The sequence below is a fragment of the Patiria miniata genome, unplaced genomic scaffold, assembly GCF_015706575.1.
Source record: "Patiria miniata isolate m_02_andy unplaced genomic scaffold, ASM1570657v1 HiC_scaffold_4, whole genome shotgun sequence".
Classification (NCBI taxonomy): Eukaryota; Metazoa; Echinodermata; class Asteroidea; order Valvatida; family Asterinidae; genus Patiria; species Patiria miniata.
Genome location: NW_024037071.1, coordinates 1,815,999 through 1,837,808, shown reverse-complemented (window position 1 = coordinate 1,837,808; position 21,810 = coordinate 1,815,999). Strand labels below are relative to the sequence as shown.

General features: G+C 40.8%; 2 protein-coding genes across 2 annotated transcripts; one reads left to right on the top strand and one right to left on the bottom strand.

Moving 5' to 3' along the window:
- Positions 1-340: 340 nt before the first annotated feature.
- LOC119739883 (2,3-bisphosphoglycerate-independent phosphoglycerate mutase-like) lies at positions 341-8,691 on the top strand. The gene is made up of 11 exons (XM_038215005.1): positions 341-521; positions 809-975; positions 1,493-1,609; positions 2,453-2,585; positions 3,137-3,315; positions 4,171-4,374; positions 4,989-5,115; positions 5,568-5,716; positions 5,992-6,109; positions 6,933-7,067; positions 7,615-8,691. Exons 1-11 carry the CDS (start codon positions 467-469, stop codon positions 7,758-7,760), a joined length of 1,530 nt encoding a protein of 509 aa, XP_038070933.1. The 5' UTR covers positions 341-466; the 3' UTR covers positions 7,761-8,691.
- Positions 8,692-11,439: 2,748 nt separating this feature from the next.
- Positions 11,440-21,340, bottom strand: LOC119739971 (transmembrane anterior posterior transformation protein 1 homolog). Its single transcript, XM_038215137.1, has 12 exons — positions 21,139-21,340; positions 19,530-19,660; positions 18,504-18,622; positions 17,516-17,675; positions 16,405-16,540; positions 15,791-15,888; positions 15,234-15,303; positions 14,999-15,079; positions 14,135-14,244; positions 13,906-13,965; positions 13,135-13,280; positions 11,440-12,592 (listed from the first exon to the last, which is right to left on the bottom strand). The coding sequence occupies exons 1-12, from the start codon at positions 21,308-21,310 to the stop codon at positions 12,214-12,216; spliced, it is 1,662 nt and encodes a 553-aa protein (XP_038071065.1). The 5' UTR covers positions 21,311-21,340; the 3' UTR covers positions 11,440-12,213.
- Positions 21,341-21,810: the final 470 nt, after the last annotated feature.

The following is a 21,810-nucleotide window of genomic DNA, read 5'->3' as shown; positions in this document are numbered from 1 at the left end:
CATGGATCACCCCACCACGTGTGTGTACTTTCCATTCAAAAAAGTGTCTCCGCTCGAATTTGCATACCCAGCTGGCCGTCCCACGACAAGAGGGCGCTCGCCGTTCCAAGGGCATACCAAAAAAAAGGTCATTTTCTTTTCTTTTCCAAAATACGTATCTGTTGAATTGAAAATTAGTTTAAAAAACAAAAACACATGCTGATGTATAGTCTGCATCGTCTAGAATGTTTGGCAATCACTATGTTTTTTTCTATTGAAAAAATCATACGAAAAACCGGTCCGAATGAATGACGAACTCAACTCGGGGAGTACGAGTACAACTTTACGGCTGTAGACAGAGACTAGCGATGGCAGCATGACCCCTGACACTAGTGTGGGACGTACGTGCGATGAGCAGTGCAGCGCTTGCTAGCTACCGGAACCTACCGGCGTTTTTGCTCGGATGATCTGCTTGAGTTAACTGAAGATGAATGTCTGTCTGATTGTGATCGATGGCTGGGGAATTTCAGACGAAAAGCATGGTGAGGGTTTCATTTAAAACATATCTGAAGACTAAAAAATGCTGGATATATAACGATACTAGGCATGCAACTCGAACATCGATGATCTAGCCTACTCCTAGTCCTACCCTAGCATGCCTAGACATGCTAGAACTATGAGGCTCCGCGTGAGCGGAGCTTTCATAATCTTGCAATCTTTGTAGTCCTTTTCATTTGCTGTCACAAGTACATAAAGACCCTTAGTTAAAAAGCAAAAAACAAAATTTGGATAGTGTCTGATTTGATTTTCTCCCATTTTATGTGAGTAGGCAATGCCATCGCTAATGCTGATACCCCGGTCATGGACGACCTGTGCAAAGATCCTAACTGGGTGACGCTGGATGCGTCTGGATTGTCGGTGGGTTTGCCCAAGGGCCTGATGGGTAATAGCGAGGTCGGCCACCTGAGCATCGGAGCCGGGCGCGTCTTGTATCAGGTATGCTGACGTTTCAATACAAATAAAACTTGATTTAATGGAACATGAGATCATTTGCATTTGTCGTAATTTCATGAAATGGACCGATTTAAGGACTTTTAATTTATAGCTGATATCGTTCCACTGAGCTTTTCAATGCTGTGTGTCCATTGGTGCTGGAAAAACAAGGAAAAAACGCTAAATTCATTTTCAACCGTCAAAGTGCAGCTCGCGCAATCTGTCGTACCTGAGCGTACGCATGAAGTCAACAACTGGCTGACGGCCATTTAACGGATGTAGTATTTGAGAAAACTGGGGTTTTTTGCAGCAATGATTAGGACCTAAAACAAGGAGGCGTCCTGGGACGAGAAACTGAATTATTTTTTTACTTGGCCTTATCAGTTATATCAGTCATTAGAGTGAGTGTTTGGGAATCATGTGAATTCTTGTTAACGTATCCGTGAAATTTTTAAATCTGAATATTTTGTAAATTTGTCTTGATATGCTGTGATTTTTTTAAATGTTTTTTTTACCATAGAGTATTGTTATGATCGACTTGGCCTTTGAGGACCGATCTATCATGACCAAGCCGGCATTTGTGGAGGCGTTCACCAGGGCCAAGAATGGCAACGGCAGGCTTCACCTTCTTGGCTTGGTGAGTGTGTCACTGCAGAAATGGGATTCAAAATACTGCCACTGAGCGTACAATTTCATGTGAAGTGGTAGCCTTGGTCAAGGCGTTTGTCGATAGTGTCTGTGATGGTCCGTAAAATTCCAAAAATGTTCTATTGAAAGAAATTTACAAAAATTTTCCAAAAATAAAGAAAAGTTACATATTTGAAACATTTTGTTTCAGTCCACCCCTTTTATTTTTCCAACGTTTTGAAAGGTTATTTAACCCTAACCCCTAGGCCTTTTTGCTAGGAAATAGCCTCAATCCTGCAAAATCCTCCAACTGGCCTCATGAGTATGGTCCATGGAGTGGTGACCACTGCCTGAATCCTGCAAAATCCGGCAGCAGTGACTGTCAATATGCTGAGGCTTGGCCAGTGACATCCTGGAGCAGTACGGAGGATTTCAAGCATAATCCAGACCTATCTAATCCATGCATGGCTGAGCAAAGACTACACAAGGTCCAAGCCCAAGACCTTGACAAAGTGCATCCTACGAAATCAGTGACGCACTTTTGCCATGTAACCTCAATCCTCCAAATTCCTCCACTTTGGCAAAGAGGATTTGGAAGGATTCAGGGCAGTTAGGGTTAATGTCTGTGACAGAGCCAATGATCCCGAACTCCTAGTCTGTAATCTCCTTGACCATTACCAGATGATGGATGTATAAGATTTGAACAACACTTTTTCATATTTATTCACTGAGCTCTTAAACGCTCTGTCATGGACATTACATAGAGTGGAATTGGCCAAATGTTAACATCAGTGTTTTGGTTAATGGATTTTGAGAAAAGTGCTGTGAACATTTTGTTCCCCCTAACCTTCAGGTCAGCGACGGGGGCGTGCATTCCCACATCAACCACCTGAAGGGTTTGCTGGACGGGCTCAAGGAAAAGGGCGTGCCAAAGACTTTCATCCAGTTCTTCTCAGACGGTCGCGATACAAGCCCTGTCAGTGGAGGTAATTTAACACGTTCACTCTAGACAAGATGATTTGAAAAGGCTCATGAAATATATCCTCTCTTAGCTTGAATTCTTGAAATGTAAATTTATTTCAGTTTTCCTGTACCTGTAATATTTAAATTACATACTCTAAGGTTTTTTATTATAATTATGCAAATTATGCAAATTTCAGTGCAGTGATCTTTCTTTCACATGAATTTAACTGTCAAAAAGTTGTCAGTGTGTTTTCTTTAAGTGAGAATGATTCACCAAACTTTTGAGGTTTATTTGTTAATTTTTAAAAACAATTTCTTTGATTTTTTTTTAAATTTAACAAATTTCAAGTCAATCCAGTCAGCAAGCAGTTTGCAGCAGTTTCACAAGCAATGTTGTCACAGTGAGCTTAATTTTGGGTTTATAATTTTACACATAATATTCTGGTCGTAAATGCTTGCAACATGCTCATCATTCCATTTGTGGATTAATTCAGGACACACTTTTTCCATTTAGCATAAATTGAAAACACTACTGCTTTGGAATCATGTTTGCATCGTTGACCGTAAATTTCAGTGAAGTATATTCAAGAGGTGCTGGATCACACTAAAAACACTGGGTACGGGTCTCTGGCTACCGTTGTTGGCCGGTACTACGCCATGGACAGGGACAAGCGCTTCGAGCGAAACAAGATTGCTTACGAGGGTCTGGTACAAGGAATTGGGGAAAAGGCGACCGCTGACACTATCATCCAGGTGAGTATCGCATGAATATCATGTAACATATGATTCAAACAGACAGCTGGATTGGATGCCCAGGATTTACCTTCAATTGATCACACTTATAAAGTAATTGAGAAAAAAGTGTAAGTATCAGGGTTCCCAGCCGCTCTGGAAATCAGGGAAACCTTGAAAATTATTTTGCTTTTTTTAAGGAATTTTTTTGGGTGGACCCCCAAATCAGGGAAAAGTCGTGGAATTTTACAGTGACCCAGAAGGGAAAGGTTTTCGCCAGTTTGGCGTATGTGCGTCTCTGTTACATATGCTGAGGAAAGGATGGCTGTAAGGGGAGAAGGGAGGCCATCGCTCGTCAACAAGTTGGCAGTATCTTAGTTGCTTTGCTGCAACCACCTCTTGACTTCCAAGCAACCTCGTTAAGGTGAAAATATCTCTCATGGAATTTTGGAAATTTCTTAGTGAAATATCAGGGAAATCTGTTTGGAACCTTGAATTAAACTTCCTTCCTTCATTACTTTTGATTAACCCTAACGCCCCAGCCTAATTTACTAGGAACCATACCCATTCTGGCAAATTCCAACACCCACATGGGAAATTGTACACACACACTGTTGGACTTAGTTTCTGGAGGTTTGCCAACCCCAGTGTAAAAGACCATCAGTTTAGGGGTACTCTACCTATCCCAACAGATTTAAACAAAACCTGCTGTTGAACTTTGATGGGTTGAGTTCGGTTAGGGTTAATCATTACACACCTCTAATAATCAACAATAGCGATGATGTCACAGCACGAAGAGCACCAGTTTTGCCAAATGTGCTCTTCAGAAACACACATAACTGTTTGATATTTTTTATGTTTGTGATGTTTTCCTAGGTTGTTCAGAGTCACTACGACGCTCCTGAGGAAGAGAGGGTCACAGACGAGTTTCTCAAGCCCATCATCGTGGACCCCGAGGGGCGGATTAGGGACGGCGACACGCTGATCTTCTTTGACTTCCGGGCCGACCGCATGCGACAAATCGTGGAAGCCGTCGGCATCAAACCTCAATTTGAGACGGCGAAAATCCCCAAAGACCTGGTGAGGTTGTAAATGCTGCAGTCAATTTAACGAAAGTTTGCGTAAAAATGTGACTCAGCTTTAAAGTAAAAGGTAAAGGGGACGAACCTGTGTTCACAGGAACGGTGTGCCCATCTCTCTTTTGAAGCGATTGGGTCAGACTCGAGCTCATGAAATGCTGCTGTGGGGGGATCACCACACCTCCTCCACAGCGAGTCTGTTACCTTCCCAGCATTGAATAATGCCGGTACCCATTTAACCCCTGGGTTGTGAGGAGTAATTGAGGTAAAGTGCCTTACTCAAGGGCACAATACGCATGGCCACGGCAGGGCCCGAACCCACAATCTCACGATCATGAATCCTATGCTCCTTTGCAGCTTTGTTTTTGAGCAATGAAATGCTTTTTTACCTCTGAGGGATTTTGAGAGTTGTTGCTTGATTCAGAAAAAAAGTAAAACAACCATTTTTTTCAAATATGTAGAAAGAGCTAATTCAAAGACTTTTTTCAGACCCATATTTAATTGTGTGAATATAAAAGTGTGCTGCCTTGGTTAATTTTATAGTACATGATAAAGTACATGATTTTTATCACTGATTCTCATCGGCGATATTCTCACGGATTCTCATCATCATAGGGTGTGTTCTGCATGACAGAGTACAAAGCAGATTTTCCGTTCCACGTCATCTTCCCACCAGAGGAGTCAGTCAATGTCTTGGCCGAGTGGTTGGCCGTCCGCAAGATCCCTCAGTATCACTGTGCAGGTAAAACAATCAAGCGAAGGGCAAAGCCTAATTTGATTTACATCACCCCGACGCAAAAGATTCCATCTTATGAATAATCAAGTGACTGTTTTCAACCCGTAAGAATTCCCAGCCCACATAAAGCAGGATTGACTGCCTTGGACTGATTAAGTAACTTGATACAGCTATGCTTTGACTCCGGTTGAGTGATAAAACAGCTGTGACCCCAACTTGCCTGCTTTGTCTGTTGACCCAGTTTGACTAGACACAGCGCTTGCTTGACATGTGATCTGACTGGTGGTGACTAGCCGTTGTCAAAAGTATAGCAGGGGAAGTGAAAGTGAATTTTAACGGCTTAAAATAACGGGAGGCTTAAACTGAAAATGGCATTTTGTGCCAGGATGATGAACTGACTCAGTCGCCTTTAGTGTTACTATTTTATGTAAAAAGGAACGAGTGATTTTCTTTCACAGAAACGGAAAAGTACGCCCATGTGACGTTCTTCTTCAACGGAGGCCGAGAGAAGCAGTTTGAGGGTGAAGAGCGTTGCCTGGTGCCCTCACCGAAGGTCGCGACCTACGACCTTCAGCCTGAGATGAGCTGCCAGGGAGTTGCCGATAAGGTACGATTCCAAAACCGTTGTTCTGCTATTTAGTGATTTGAGGATTTTATTTTGGCCTTAAATCGGATTTTAAAAATAAGCTGACTGTCCGTGGAAAGCTGTTTGGTCGAGACATTTGTGCTAGACTGAGAAGGAGATCGAGGTGTAAGTCTTCTGACTTAGATCGCAACTCTCTTCCAAAAAATTTAAATAACACCAAAAACCTGTACTTACTTTTTTAACAAAGGCCAAACCCAAGTATCATAAAAGACATTTGGCTTATTTCTCATATTCAGATGGTGGAGACGATCAAGTCCAAGAAGTACCCGTTTGTGATGTGTAACTTTGCACCGCCTGACATGGTCGGACACACTGGTGTCTATGAGGCTGCCGTCAAAGCTTGCACAGCTACTGGTGAGTTCATAATAAATGTCTATATTTGTCCTTGTGTAGAAGGCTGATCCATGTGACATCTGCACGAATACAAAATGAATATGACGTCCCAAAAATATTTATTCATCCAAATCAAAAGTTTTTGAAAATTTGCAGTGCAATTACTTGCCATGTTGTCATAATAAATACTGCAGCTATGTAGCCGCATTTGTTGCACTCTTCATTGCATTTAGAACTCACGGTGTGAAACTTCATTCCACCTAATTTCAGTATATTCTACAAACATCCTCCAGTCTCAATTCAAGTCACAAGCTATTTAAATGAATTGTGACAAAGGTTTTCCTTTGTTATTGTTTATCCCTGTTACTTGTGAAAGTACTAATGCAAGTACTTGTGATTTACTTACGAAATTGTGTTACTTGCAGTCATTGCTAGTCTACACATCATTCCCCTTAGTTTTTGCAGAGTCTGTAGTAAAATTTGTTTGCGCCGGGATTATTTTGACATTGACCGGACCCAGACACGGGATCGTTTTCACGAACTTCGATGCCAGATGGGTTCAGGCTGTCATCTGCGGGTAGCACACCCTGATATTTCTGGCCTCGCTTGCTTCGAGCGGTTCGCTGACATATATTTCCGGCCTCGCTCGTTCGTGTTTATCCATCATCCATTCCAAATACCGCAAAACCTTTGCGTGTATACACGTCATCCGACGTGAACTGGTTAAAAGCAAGAAGTATACACAAAACCACCATACTTCCTCAAGGAGCAGAGATTCTTTGAAACTTTTGGCTTCTTTCAGTCCACTTAAACTAATTTTTATGTTTCCAACGTCTGTGTTCAGACAAAGCTATCGGGGACATGAAGAAAGCTTGCGAGGAGAATAACTACGTCTTACTGGTCACGGCAGACCACGGCAATGCAGAGATCATGATCGATAGTCAGGGGGATCCAGTCACTAAACACACCACCAAGAGAGGTAAGTAAAAAGCAATGTTAGGGAACTGGTAAGCAAGTGGACTTGCTAAGCCTTTATGCGATGCAACGCAGAGAAACTTGAGAAAGAATGAAAATACATTGAGAATTTTGCCTTTTTTCGTTTTGTACTCTAGCAGTAAGTGAAACAAAAAGTAAAAACAAAAAGTAAGTAAAAACGTACACAGTAGTGAAAGAAATATAGAGACCTGTTAATTTCTTAACAAAAGCAATTCCATTTGACCTGTTCGATTCCTGTAGATAACTCATAAAGTCAATTTTACCCAAAATGACTCGGTTTTCCACAATGTCACACATATGGACTTGCTCCCCTTAATACAAAATGCCACCAAAACTGTGGAACATATTTATATCTGCAGGAAAACAAAACAAAATGTTGTCCTGTCTTGAAAGTATTTTAGCAAGTCTTTTGACCATATCACAGGTAGCTCTTTTACAAATTTAGTTTAGAACTATACTGAAGAATGTCTTTTCCTGTACCATTTTAAGCAGCAGTTTTTTTGAGTAATTTTTTTTTTGTGGTCATCCAGTTCCTTTCTGCATGCACGGCGGAACCCGCAAGTTCAAGAAGAATATCACCCACAATGCTGCGCTCCCCGACGTTGCGCCGACCGTGCTGGAGTTGATGGGGCAGCCAATCCCGCCGGAAATGAAGGGAAAATCCCTCTTAGAATGATGAACAAATGCAGTGGCAATATTAGTCAAGAATATTTTGCAAAGTGTAGAGTACTAGTGGATTTGATCAATAGGAGCGATTCGCAAAGCAGTGTGCCAGCGAGCGTTTGAATCTTATCATCTGGTTCAAAATAAATTTATTATCACTGCCACCATAGAAATTACTGACTGCCAAGGTGGCAGAGATTTAAACTGTTTGGTTTTTCCTGCATGTGTTTTGATCAACCACCCACTCCTGTAGCAATACCAATATGAAAATGCGTCAAGTTTTAATCAGCATGCAAGACAATTTTTCATTCGTTTTTCGCTCTTAGAATAAAGTGTGTTCAGGCACAGCGAAGCCTTTTGAATTCAAACAGCTCAAACAAAAAAAACCTGACTTTAGTAAAAAAAGGAATAAGGTTTTGACTTATGGCAGTTAAAAAGAGTATAAAAATTAGAAATGTTGACGGCAAAATGTTGTGACTTCTGAGAGCCCCAGAAAAGCACAATTTAACTTAATGACACAGAAAGTTAGTTCTTAAGAAACCTAGAGTACTGTAATAATTTTAATTAAGCCTATTATTGTGATATACAAAGTATTTATAGAGTAAAATCAAAAAGTTTATGCAAGTACATAAGTGATTGGGGTTATTGAACATCGGTCTTTTTTATGGATAGCCGCTTGACCGAGATGTTTTGTGAAGGTACGAGTTGTGCTGCATTTTGGGACATTTGGCAGTGCAAGAAATCATTCTTAGAGCCGACTGTCCAGTAACGTGATGTAGTGCAGTCTAAAGTATAATCCAGCGAACAATATTAGCAGCCATTTTTTGAGGTGGTGCCAAGTCGCTGCCTTTAAGGTTGCAGACCAGTAAATCGGTCCGAAATTGCCTACGCCGGCCAAATCACGATTTGCATGCCCTCAAAATCTTCAGTATTTGAGCATACTGTGGGCCATGAACTGGAGGGTTTGTAAAAAATATGGGTGGAAGCCGTGCACAGGACTGTGAGCTTGTAGTTCCGTTCGATTTGGATAAAATTGGGGCCCTAAAAGCGCTCTATTTTGCAATGGAGTGTAGGCATCATTTTTCAAAATGGCGATGGGCTTCAGGACTATTTTAAGGGGTGACCATCTTCGGATGGAAATTTCTCCTAAAAGTCATCCGTTGACCCCCCGTAAATTGAAAAGAAAATGAAAGATGATGAAATAAGCTTTAATTTTGATGTGTGTCTCGAACACCTTGGAGAGTTGTGAGTATTTGTTTTCCCGAATTTCTGAAGTGGGAGCATTTATCATTGGGGTCAATGGAAGTTTATTTACTGGTCTGGAACCTTAAAGACAAGCCGCGCATGTATTTTGGTAACACAGCGGGTCGAAGGAACCCAAAGTGCGTGCGTACTACCTAAAGCAGGACTCACTAGAGCCGGGTGCCACTGCAGTACCACCGTAGAAAGTGGCTGTCGCCGAAGTAGTCTATGCCTTCACTGCACACTTCTGATTTATCTGTAAAAGGATATGTGTGTTTAGATGTTGTGATTGTTCTGATCAAAGTAGCTTTCCCGTTGATGTGAACTTCCAGTATAACTATTATATGCCCAGAGTGGTAAAAAGTGAAACAATACCGTTTGAAGAGGAGACATGATTATGCACCCATGGTGAGCTGCATTCCTCTGGGCTCTCACACAAAGGCACAGTGGCTTGTGTTAAAAAAATTGGTCAACTGCACATCATACAAACGCCTTAAAAAAAACACCATGTTTTAGGACTCGTGTATGCCAAATCTTATGAATACATGTAGCTATTTTGAATTAAACACCTAATGAAGATACTGAAAACAAAAAGTATGACTTTTCAGAAAAAAAAACCAAAAAACTGTGCTTTCCGTGGGAAACTTTATGCTCAAGTGTAACGATTGTCCACGAGCTGCCTATACCAGTTTGCCAAAAAGTTAAGCTAACTTCATCAGTACTTGGCTGCACTTGCTGGTGCTTCATTGTTTTAAGCAAATTCTTCCTCAGATGAAGATGGTAAGCTCTTAGTGCTTACACTCTCTATACAATGAAAGCATCACCAGCAGAAACGTTTTGGGTGCTAAGCAGCACAATGGAATTTGGGGGGGGGGGGATGGATTATACACTCATGTTTTTAGATGTACCATAGAAGTTATATACTTTTAAAAATTAATCTCAAAAATGTCAAGTGTTTACCTATTTTAAAAAAACCTTTAGACTAGCCAATCTATTATTCAATTCTATTGACAACCTTATTGGCCATTATTGTCGAGTGGGACAGTTTATGCCAAGTATTATGTGAATAAATATTTGTGAAAAGAAAATGTAACTAATAGGCAATGTTTCAATTCAAGTAATAAATATCAAATTAAACTATCAATGGAGTAATCTTTTGTTTAAGAATTTAAGACGACACTTGAGTGAACGCTCTCCATTAAATGTCAGATGGATTGTTCAGAAGAGAATCTGTATCTTCTTGTCGTTGTTTTATTTATTTTTCTGATGACAGTATTTGAGCAATAAAAAGACCAAAAAAACCTTCAATTTTTTTCACAGCACATTTTATTCACATCTGTCACGCAAAAAATGACAAAATGTAGAGATTGCTTGATATACACGCATGGAAGATACAACGTTAATATATTTTGATGTCAAAACCCCCAACATATACATTAACAAATTACTAATGAATTCAACAGTCTTTTGAACGAATTCAGTCCTTTGGTCTGGCTTTAGTACTTTCAACATATTTCACATCTAATGTATTCACATTATAGTTTTATTGTATAGCATGAACAAAAAATAAATTTACCACAAACTGCATAACACAATATTTAGAAATGGCCATTTGTGAATACATTTGACACATTAGGCAGATTGACTTACTTTGTGTAGAGACATGCTATATTTCTGCAAAGAAGAAAATCTACAAGTTATTTCTATGAATTCAATTGGCAACCCAAGTAAATTTGTTTGGTAAAAAATATTTACTGTAATTTAAGAAGGGGCTATTTAAATAAGATGAAAAAAAAATACAAATTGGAATTTTGAATTGTCAAAACAACCGATGAAATATACCTAAATGGAAGTAAAGAAAAGAAATCATGAAAACTACAGTTTAAACTTGACACAGAGCCGCAAGAAACTTTAAAAGGAAGAATAAGGAAAGTAAAGAATAATAGTCAAAGTCTTGAAGACTTTCATGATTATATTTTCATAACGAAGGCAATGCAAACACTGGCAGAAAGCAAAAAGAATGATATATGAAAAATTGGAAATGACCACCATTGGACAAAAGACAAGAGTGTAATTACCTTCTGCAAATAATCAGTGTTTCTAAAGAGCAAACTTTACCGTGAGACCAAGCATCCAACGTTTTTTCTGTAATATTTTGACTCAAAAGAAAGGTATTCAAACTAAAACACAATCTGCACTTCAATTTCTTGTAAAGACTTTCCAATTTCAGGAATAAAACCACACAAAACATCACTGTCAAATCTAACATTGGGTTTTACCCTTTGCCCACAAAACTTTACAAGTCCTGTATACTCGGTGCTGTATGGAAGATTGGGAGATAAAAATCACAAGCTCGCCCAGGTAAGATTCGAACCCATAACCTCTGCTTACATATTCAGACTTCCTAACCATAAATGAGTTTGTCAGGGTTAGCTGACCCAAAGCCACAAATATTTTTTTTCATGCACCATGACCACAATTTGGCAGACAACTCAACTTTCATGAACAATACACATTAAGTTATTCAACTGTATTACAAATCTTCATAGAAATTTCAATAAATTACATCACAAATTTACAAATACATTTAAATAAGTCCACATTTCAGGCAATGGGCACTTTGCACAGTCATGTTGAAAAATATGCTTAGCTAGCTTTTGTACACTTAAATGGGCTTGTACTTAATGACTAAAAAATGTGCGTAGTTAAGATGAGAAAGGGTCTTTTGTTCTGCAAGTCCAGCCTAAAATTTGTTCTAATATAACAATTCCATGCAAAGGGCAAATCACATGTAATTTCCTACATTTGGTTATAATCCGACTAAGTCTGGTGAAAAGACAAAAATAAAGCTGAATTGTGGAAGGCTACAATAAGATTATTTGCTGCATGTTTGTCAATAAATTGTACACAAAAAGTACATGCATGGGCGTCGCCAGGATTTTTTCTAGAAGGGGGGGGGCAAAGCACATTTTTTTTTTCCAATTTGGCTGATGGCCTAACCACTTATAAAATCCGAAATCTTATTTCAAATGCTTTTCAAGCATAGCAATGGATTAAATCAATCCTGCACCATTTCTTCGTTTAGTTTTTTTTTCCAAACACATAGCACACCGAAAAAATTCATACAAGACATATAACTGAAAAAGACAGTAAGGCATGTTACAATTAAAATATTTTAATTTATAAAATGGAGTTCTGGGTTTAGGGTTTGGGTGACTTTTGTGCTATACGATGCGGTTACTGCAAAGCGTGTACCTGTCGATCTCAGATAGTGTCCGTTTCCGGTCTGGCTTATTCTTCAAAATGTCTTCTTTACTCAGGGACTGGCTGACCTCTAGCGGCGACAGGGGCCCAACGTCAGGCCCGGCCCCCATCAGATTCACGCTGCTGTCCGTGGTCAGGAGCGTGTGGGAGCTGATGGGCGGGGGCGCTGTCTTGGCCCTCGTTGTTTCCTTAGAGGTTGCTGTTGACGAGGAGGACGATGTGGGAGGAGGTGGAGGCTGCTTGGGCTGTGAAGCCGGGACGTCTAGGTTTGCCTCCTTGACGTACTGGCAAGCTTTGCCGAGCAGCAGGATGCTGTTTAAGACTTTGAAGGCCGTCAGACTGTCACAAGACAAAGAACACACAAAACAAAACAACTCATGAAACAGTTACATGTACAATCGAAGCCTGATTCAAGGCAATGGACACCATTTGAAGACAATTTTTTTTTTTCGAATTGGAGGAACAACAATACAATCATCTAAAGCAGGTTACTAATAAACTAGCCTGTCGAAATTCCAGCTTAGTAGATATATTTTTGGACTAAAATTTGAAAATGCTTCTTCATTTTCCTGACGTAAAGCAAGGTTTCTGTTAAAAGCACTCCGTTCCAAAATGCTCATAAAATTTTCATTTGCTTCCTCATTGTGATACGATCTCCAGTTTGTCATTCAGGAAAATAATTCTCATTCTCTTAACCTAAGCTAGACTAAATTCGGTCAATTTTGGGGCAGTATAAAAGCTTGGTTTTTTTTTTTATACTTAGTGACTTGGCCAGTCAGTCAGCGGATCACTCAGTCAGTGACTCAGTCAGTTGGTCATTCAGGTCCAGCAATAACTACTAAAGAAACTCTGAAAGCTTCAGTCTCTTTCAATGAGCTCACCACAAGTACAGAAGAAAGACGAGGACTATTCCCGTTGTGCCGTGTATCTTAAACGACTGGCCGACGATGCGATAGACAAGGCAGGCCAGAGGTAGGGGGATAAAACCCATCCTCCGAGCGACGACATCGGAGTGGTCAGAAAAAGCCTGAAACAAAGGGCACCGAGTCACTTTATCCATCACTTAATTAACACTCTCATTAACCCTATCTCCCTAGGCCTTTTTGCTAGGATGTAGCCTCAATCCTGCAAAATCCTCCAATTGGCCTCATGGAAAAATAGCATATGGCCTCAATCCTGCAAATTTTTCCATTATTTCTTGAATATAATCCGTGGAGGGTTGACCACTGCTTGAATCCTGCAAAATCCTGCGGCAGTGACTGTCAATATGTTGAGGCTTGGCCAGTGACATCCTGGAGCAGTACGTAGGATTTCAAGCATAATCCAGGCCTATATTTATGCATGGCTGAGCAAAAAGAGCACAAGGTTCAGACCAAGACCTTGACAAAGTGCATCCTATGAAATCAGTAACGCATTTTTGCCATGTAACCTCAATCCTCCAAATTCCTCAAAGAGGATTTTGAAGGATTCAGGGCGGCTAGGGTTAAAGACTCCCCGTACATACACAAGTCTGTGTACTGTACATACTGATTCAAGATCATGAGGTAAGAATGTCAACTGTGTAACGATCCCTGTTGCTCTATCAAGATAAACACAAAAAAATTAAAAGAAAACAGCTCATCAATATTTTACTTTCCATTTATGTAACTCACATTTCTCTTGCGACTTGTCACCATATCAAAAGCCAAGCTGGCTCTGTATTCTGTGTACACCTAGAAAAATTTAAAAAATGTAAAAAGTCAAAACCAATGTTCATATTTGCTATAAATGATACCTATAAATGATGTAAATCATGTCCTGCAATGCCTCACTGCACGAACACCCCATTAAAATAGGAAAATTATCATAACTGATGCAAGGTGCAAGAAGTGAAAAACCCACCTCAGCTGGAATTGAGTTGAATTTTGTGATGAATGCGTGCTTGACCCAGTCCACTAGGATCTCGGCGACGAGTACTGATATCAGGTCGGGTATTAACTCCCAAAAGTGATCTACAGAACAGTATTGATGGAAATTAAGAAACTAAAATTAAAAGGTCATTTGAAAAAAAAAAAATATCTGCAAAGAACACGAAGAAATGTGGTCCAAATGTGGGGAAAAAGGTGTTTTCAATACTTGCAAAGGTTCTGGGCGGTGTAGGGTGGCAGGACGCAAGTTTTTGTAAAATTGCCTGCCAGATGAAGTAAATTAAACCATCAGAGAAAAATGTTGGTTGTAGACGTGTGATATTTGCCCATTATTGCACAACTTAAACCCTTTAGCATTTGTATACGCTGTAGTTACTCCTTGACGAGTAGTAGAATAATGCAGCAGGCGCGGATCCAGGGGGGGGGGGGATAAAAAAACAAAACGCTGCTCTGACAAAACTTTTTTTTTTTAAATTGAAAATTATAGTAATAATTACCTAAATGTCCGCCTGTCCACAACACTCGGACACAGAGGCTTAGCCAGCGAGGGTAAGGGGGGGGGGGCATTTGCACACTATTGTGCGATAGTGTGCATGATCATCGGATTCAAACAGTGCCCCCATTGGAAGATGGAACCCCCCCCCACACTTTTTTTTTTTACGGAGGCCAACTCTCCGGAGAAAAAAACCCTGTCTACATTTCAGCACTGATTTGCTGATTAAAAAAATCTGAAGGGCCTGACCCCCCTCCCCTGCAAAAATTCCTGGATCAGCCCCTGTGCAGGTTTTGGCTGCACTTAATTCTGTTAAAACTACATTCTATGAAAGGAGGAACTCACCAATATTCCAGTTAAACTCGGTCATGTTGCGAAGTACGACGCAGAAGAGCAGGATCATGTAATGGTATCGCTCTCTGACATCTGTCAATAAACAGTACACTAGCCCTGATTATTTCAAGTTCACTCTGGGATAAGATCAGATCAATCAATTCTACTGTTTTCAATTACAATTTTGTTTCTATCTTCATGCAAAGATTTACTAATAACGGCTACCTATAAAGAAGAGGCAACTTACCACTGCAGGACATCTGGTAGAGATTGTACTTTTCAAATTTCTTGAAGACACTTCCCTTGAGCTCGACAAACTATCGACAATTACAAGAGTAAAGTAGGTTATTTGAGATTTATCGCAAAAAGCAACATCATCGGGCTAGAATCATAGCCTCTAAAGTCGTAATGAGATCAATAAATAATTAGGTTTCGACTTCAAATAAAGTTGATTTTTGGGTCCACTTGATCTTTTCCGCTGTCAGGCCGCCAAATTTGTCAATTTCTTGGAATGAGCAACGCATGCGTGCGACGTATTTCCGCCACTGACTCCACTCCACGAGCAGGGTCTGTGGTGGCTGACCCGGGTGAGCCCCGAGAATGATGTCAGAGCTATTCCAGCGGAATGGGGCTGACCCGAATCGACCCGGGTGAGCTAATCGAACGCATCTGTAATGAAGCAATTTGAAAGGAACAAGAACACTCACAGGTTTGAGAACACTCTGAGCAAAAAAAAAAGGGAAAAGAAGTATCCTCACTGTTGGTACATATACAACCATTATACGATTTATGCATTATACTCACATTGTTGGACATCATGATTGTGAGCAGTGCCTTGCTGTGGGAGTTGAACGCTACGTTGAGTGTGGTGGCTTGAAGCAAGACTAGTAAAGCGTGTAAGACTGACGCAGTTATTAACGGAAAAACCTCAGGATGGTTAGACTGCAGTGACTACAAGTACAACATGTATAAAAGAACACTCTATCCTTCAATAAAAGGCTTGTCGAATTCAGCAGTATTCGAACTAAATTTCCTGCTTGATCGGGTCGGATTAGAAAAGGCTTCCTTGGGGTGCTGTGGTCGAATGGTTACGGTGTTTGACTCACATGTCGTAGTACGTGGGTTCAAGCCCTGACAGGGAACATGGTGCTTGTGTTCTTGGGCAAGACACTTTACTACAATTGCCTCTCTCCACCCAGGAGTATACATGGGTACCCGTGAAGGTAGAGACCAGAATGCGCTGATCTCGAGCTGCTGCTGAAACTGGTCTCATGGCCTGATGAACAGAGGTAATAATTGTTAAGAGCTTTGAGACCTTTGGTATAAAGCGCTATATAAGCACCACATTATTATTATTACAAATTGTGGGGGGGAGGGGGGGGGGAAGTGTCAAAACTAAATATATCTTTGAAGGATACAGACATAGATGATAGCCATGAGTAGGTGGGGCAAGATGCCAAGATGCTCCCGTTTCCTGTCCCGGGGCTCCGTGGCCGTCCAGAAAAGAGTGTCCAGGATGTCTTGGCCGAACGATGAGAAAAGACGATCTGCCACCTAGGATCATGACAAGTCAAAAGATTTCAAACTCAAGTTTCAATTTTGATAATCATAAACACAACGAGCACGAGTGAGTTCTGTCTCAAGTCAAAACTGGCACTCGTCACATTGTTTCTCTGTAGTTTACTTGGCATGACGCAAACTGAGAATATGTGACACCCAAAATTAGTTCCTTCACCTATTAGACTGCAATAAAAGAAATCATATGAGGAAGGATAAAGTAGCAAAATTTGACATTTAAACAGTTTGACTTTTAAACCTCCACTGGATGACATGCCAGTTAAACACAGGTTACTCCCAAGCTCAAGTCAATACCCACTGATCCCCTGGGTGGAGAGGGGCAAGTAGGGGTGAAGTGGCTTGCCCAAGAACACAACATATGACCAGCAGCTGGAGGGGTTAGTAGGGGTAAAGTGGCTTGCCCAAGAACACAACATATGACCAGCAGCTGGAGGGGCAAGTAGGGATGAAATGGCTTGCCCAAGAACACAACATATGACCAGCAGCTGGCAGGGCAAGTAGGGGTAAAGTGGCTTGCCCAAGGACACAACATATGACCAGCAGCTTGATGGGCAAGTAGGGGTAAAGTGGCTTGCCAAAGAACACAACATATGACCAGCAGCTGGAGGGGTAAGTAGGGATAAAGTGGCTTGCCCAAGGACACAACATATGACCAGCAGCTGGAGGGGTAAGTAGAGGTAAGGTGGCTTGCCCAAGGACACAACGTTTGACCAGCAGCTGGCGGGCCTAGGGCAAGTAGGGTTAAAGTGGCTTGCCCAAGGACACAACATATTACCAGCAGCTGGAGGGGTAAGTAGGGGTAAGGTGGCTTGCCCAAGAACACAACATATGACCAACAGCTGGAGGGCCTAGGGCAAGTAGGGGTAAAGCGGCTTGCCCAAGGACACAACATATGACCAGCAGCTGCGCAGATGACAGGGCACTGTCTTATTCTTTGACAACTCTTCTTACCTCTAACATATTGTAAATGATGTAGAGCTTGATGACAGCCTGGCCTCTGACTAAGTGATACAGCATCGACACGTCCACAAACTGCAGCAGCCAAGTACAGGCTATCACGATGATGGCCTTAAAGATGTCACATATCTGGGCAGGCTCTAGCCTCCTCCCCCTGGGAAAGGAAGGGCATGTTAGCTCGTTTTGACCGTTAGCTACAAACATAATCTTTTTATAACTGTTAAAGGGAATATACAACATTCGCAAACATCGAAAAATAAAACTACCAAGTTTTAAGAAATACCTTACTAGGATTTGGTAATTGACAGTCTAAAGTATCCTGCAAAATTATGGTACCTGGTATGAAGTCATTTTCAAGAAAATGGTATTTTTGTATACATTTCCAAAGGTGGTCGGCCGACCACCGTTGGAGAAGCCTAACTATTTTTTAACTACTGCTCCAAATTTACCACTTTTTTTCAGTCCAAATTGTTTTGCTATTGGTTACATATTCATGAACGGGTGCAGGCCAGCTAGACTGGTTGCCTTACCCCACAATTTGTCGGCATCTATAGATTGATCCATTTCATCTTAAGTGGAGTCAGGGAACCAGACTACTCGAACATTTTTGTTTTTCTTGGTATTTTCAGCATTTTCGAACCCAAAACTTCAAAAATGTCAGTGTCACAATATTTGATCTGTGGCAATTCCATGATGACACACGCTACTTTTTTTTAAAGGAGGCTTTTCATCAAGTTTTTTAATTATATTTTGCATACAGTTGTTTTATAAGGTCAAAGCATTTAGGGTGGATTTTCTTACAGAACATCCCTTGAAATTAAGTGACTACACTAATGGTCAATCAACACCTGCTAAACATGTAACTATTTGGCAAAATTTGTTATTAATCACTTCATTTTTGATAAAGCAAAGGAATTGTAGCAATAATTTCTACAATCCTACATTTTTCAAAATGGCGAAGGCTATAAGAATAAGACCCTACCTGTGAATGATGCAGGGATGTGTGATGAGACGAAGCAGCGCCATGATAACGCGCAGCGGTAGGAAGGTGAAGACAAAGAGAAAGGCATCCATGCACAGGAAGAAGCCGTAGATCATCATCTGAAATGAACACATTCCAAGAAAACAAATCATTATTATTTTCTTGCAGGTAATGAAAACCAAGGATTCCTCAAATGCGCCCTAGGCACTGTAGCTCGCAAGCCGGAAAAAACCTGCAGAGAGGAAACAATGGGACAATTTTACAGGTGGGAGGAAAAAGCCTCAGAATATTCTGGGGAAACCCATGGCATCGGGTAGGGACTGAAATCCCAATCCAAATGTGGAATTGGCTGGGATTCAAAGCTTTGGCCTTTGAGGTGGAAGGCAACGAAAGAACTACCTTCCTGTGCATGATGTCATGTTGAAGGCAACTATCAAGGAAAAAAAGCACCCTAGAAGCATTTTTGCTACAAGTTTTAGGCCATGTATAAAAATGAACCTGTTTCTCATCTCTGCCTGCTTCCTTTTTTCCTGGCCGCCTCCCTTTTTTTTTTTAATCATGCATTTGCAGTGCAGAAAGAGTTATGGCTCCTTTGTACACAATTTTGTAGCAGGAAGGAAAATAGTCGAGAAAATCAAAGAATCCATCTGCAATCTTGGAAAATCTGCCATCTTGGGAAAAAAACCCACAAATTTGGCCATCTCCTTCAATTTTTTCAAACAAGGACGAACAAGAAACCACTAAGTTTTATTACTCGGCCTTAAAAGTCCTTGATAATTACATTAAAAATGCAAATGGCACATTTTGTTGCACTTTGACAATGAGATATCAAGCCCATATAATTTACATTATATTGTTTCTACTTCGCTATGAATTTAAACATCATTATTCATCTTTTTCAGGGGGAGAGGGCTCTAATATTCTCGAGGCTTTTCTGTCTTGAATATCTCAGTACGGTGCTGGTATTGTGAAATATTCTTTATATTCCCAATCACACAATGCATTCATGAATGAATGAAGACTCACCTTTTCCAGTTCCTTTGGGATGCGTATGAACGTGTAGACGCGTTGTCTCTTGAGTGCATAGCGTGCTTCATCGTGTTCAAGAAGATAACCCCTTGTTAGCTCTGCACTGAAGTACCTCCACAAAGACAGATCTACGTTTATGTGATGACATGCAGGAGAATTCACATCAATAAAAGTAGACAATTTTTATTACTGCATTATCACAGAGCTCTCTATTACTCTAATACCACATTTATATAAACTCAACAACTGACTTTGTAAATAAATATATAGGCCTATGTTTGACAAAACAAAGACTTTTTTTTGTTAATGTACTTGGACCTAAAAAACATTGCCAATCCAATTTTGCTAGAAACTTAAAAAATACTTTTGTCATAATAATTTTAACATAATTAATTTTAATAGGATAGCTTTAACTTTAATCAACAAAAAACACTGCCTAAGTTCTACTTCTAGTCACTCACTGATATAATGGAAAATGTTAGCTGGTCATAAACAAATGTCGAAAACGAACAAACAAATCTTGGATTGCATTGATTTACAAACACTTTATTATACAAGTGAACGATGAATGATGAATGATGAATGATGATGTCACGCCCCAACTATCGCATCGGTCCCAACTATAGTTGGGACTGTCCCAACTATAGTGCGGCAGTTGGGTCGGCCCAACTATAGTTAGGACTGGAGTTGCGCCGGATGCTTCATGCTTGATAGATCTTGTTGGATTAAATGTTCCGCGGCGCTGGCACCGTGTATTCGTCGTGCATGCATGCCGCAAGGCTGGCCGGTCACGTGGTACTGCCTAGTTGGATGAGTTGTCCAGCTGCTGCTGGGTTTTATTGTCCAGCAACATTTTGCAAAATTCAAAGATTGCCATGGCCGGCCAACTATAGATAGGCCCCACCCATAGCTAATGTCAAAGGTCCCAAGTAAAGTCGGACAGTATGTAACAGAGCTGTAGGGAATGTTTTATAGTCGTACATCAATGTAAACTATAGTTGGGACCGCCAAATAAAAATATTGCGGTGGCCCAACTACAGATGGTCCCCACCCATAGATAATTTCATTGGTCCCAAGTAAAGTCAGATGTGTATGAGAGTTGTAGGGAATGTTTTATAATCGTACAACAATGTACACTATAGTTGGGACCGCAAAATAAAAAGATTGGAGTGGCCCAACTATAGATTCGCCCCATCAATAACTAATTTCAGTGGTCCCCAGTAAAGTCAGACGTGTATCAGAGCTGTAGGGAACGTTTTACAGTTGTACATCAATGTCAACTATAGTTGGGACACCGCAAAATAAAAAGATCGGAGTACGTGGCCCAACTATAGATGGGCCAGCCCAACAGTGGAACTTACAGTTGGGACCGTCCCAACTATAGTTGGGACAGGCCCAACTATAGTTGGGCCAGCCCAACTGTGGAACTACAGTTGGGACAGGCCCAACTATAGTTGGGACAGGCCCAACTATAGTTGGGACAGGCCCAACTATAGTTGGGACCGATGCGATAGTTGGGGCGTGACAACGATGTAAACAAACACAACTCCTGGAATCTAATGCATTGCCAAAAGGCAAAAGTGCATTGGCGCTTCAGATGGCCCACCTTTTTCTTCAACAGTAGAGGCGTCCCCCGCCTCAGATAACTGTCCAACCGTCTCTGGAGGCTTGTCATATTCTGCTGCAGCCTCCTTGGCTATTTCGGAGCTTTTGAGCGGTCGTTCTCCCTCAGCATCTCCAGAATTTGTGGGCTCGTTCTGCTCACCAACAGCTGCCATATTTTCCAACTCTAAAAATAGATACCGCTATAGCGCCCTCTTGCGTTAAAATATGTATGAGCCGGTGTGACAGGTAATTCTGTCCCCCTGGTAAATGTGTCCCCCCGGACACATTTACCGGCTCGTGACATTCTGTCCCCCCGGACAGCTTTACCGGGAGACAGAATTACCTTCCACCCCCCCCCCCCCCCCCCACTAAAAAAAATCCTGGCTACACCACTGAATACACGTTATATTAAAATGAATTTTCGTACACTCATTTGTCACGATGTTTGGCATCAAAAGATTTCATTTCATAATAAAAACGTCAAATTATCAAGCTATTATGACCGTAACAATACAGGATTTTAATTGCAACAAATACAATCCTAATGTAAGTCAACATGGATTTTTAACGTTTAAAACACTAGATTGTTACGATCATATTGTAATTATAGCTCCACGGTTTCTTACGCCATTCGAACTACTTATGCTACACATCGTGAAAACTAATTGCACGA

Bases quoted from the DNA above. Each gene is read 5' to 3' on its own strand.
- LOC119739883 (XM_038215005.1), top strand. From the start codon at position 467: ATGAATGTCTGTCTGATTGTGATCGATGGCTGGGGAATTTCAGACGAA. The intron at 1,610-2,452 runs GTGAGTGTGTCA...CCTAACCTTCAG, and splicing joins GGCTTCACCTTCTTGGCTTG to GTCAGCGACGGGGGCGTGCA. The intron at 4,375-4,988 runs GTGAGGTTGTAA...TCATCATCATAG, and splicing joins CGAAAATCCCCAAAGACCTG to GGTGTGTTCTGCATGACAGA.
- LOC119739971 (XM_038215137.1), bottom strand. From the start codon at position 21,310: ATGGCAGCTGTTGGTGAGCAGAACGAGCCCACAAATTCTGGAGATGCT. The intron at 15,889-16,404 runs GTATCCTTCAAA...TAACTGCGTCAG, and splicing joins CATGGCTATCATCTATGTCT to TCTTACACGCTTTACTAGTC. The intron at 15,304-15,790 runs GTGAGTATAATG...AATTGTCGATAG, and splicing joins CAATCATGATGTCCAACAAT to TTTGTCGAGCTCAAGGGAAG.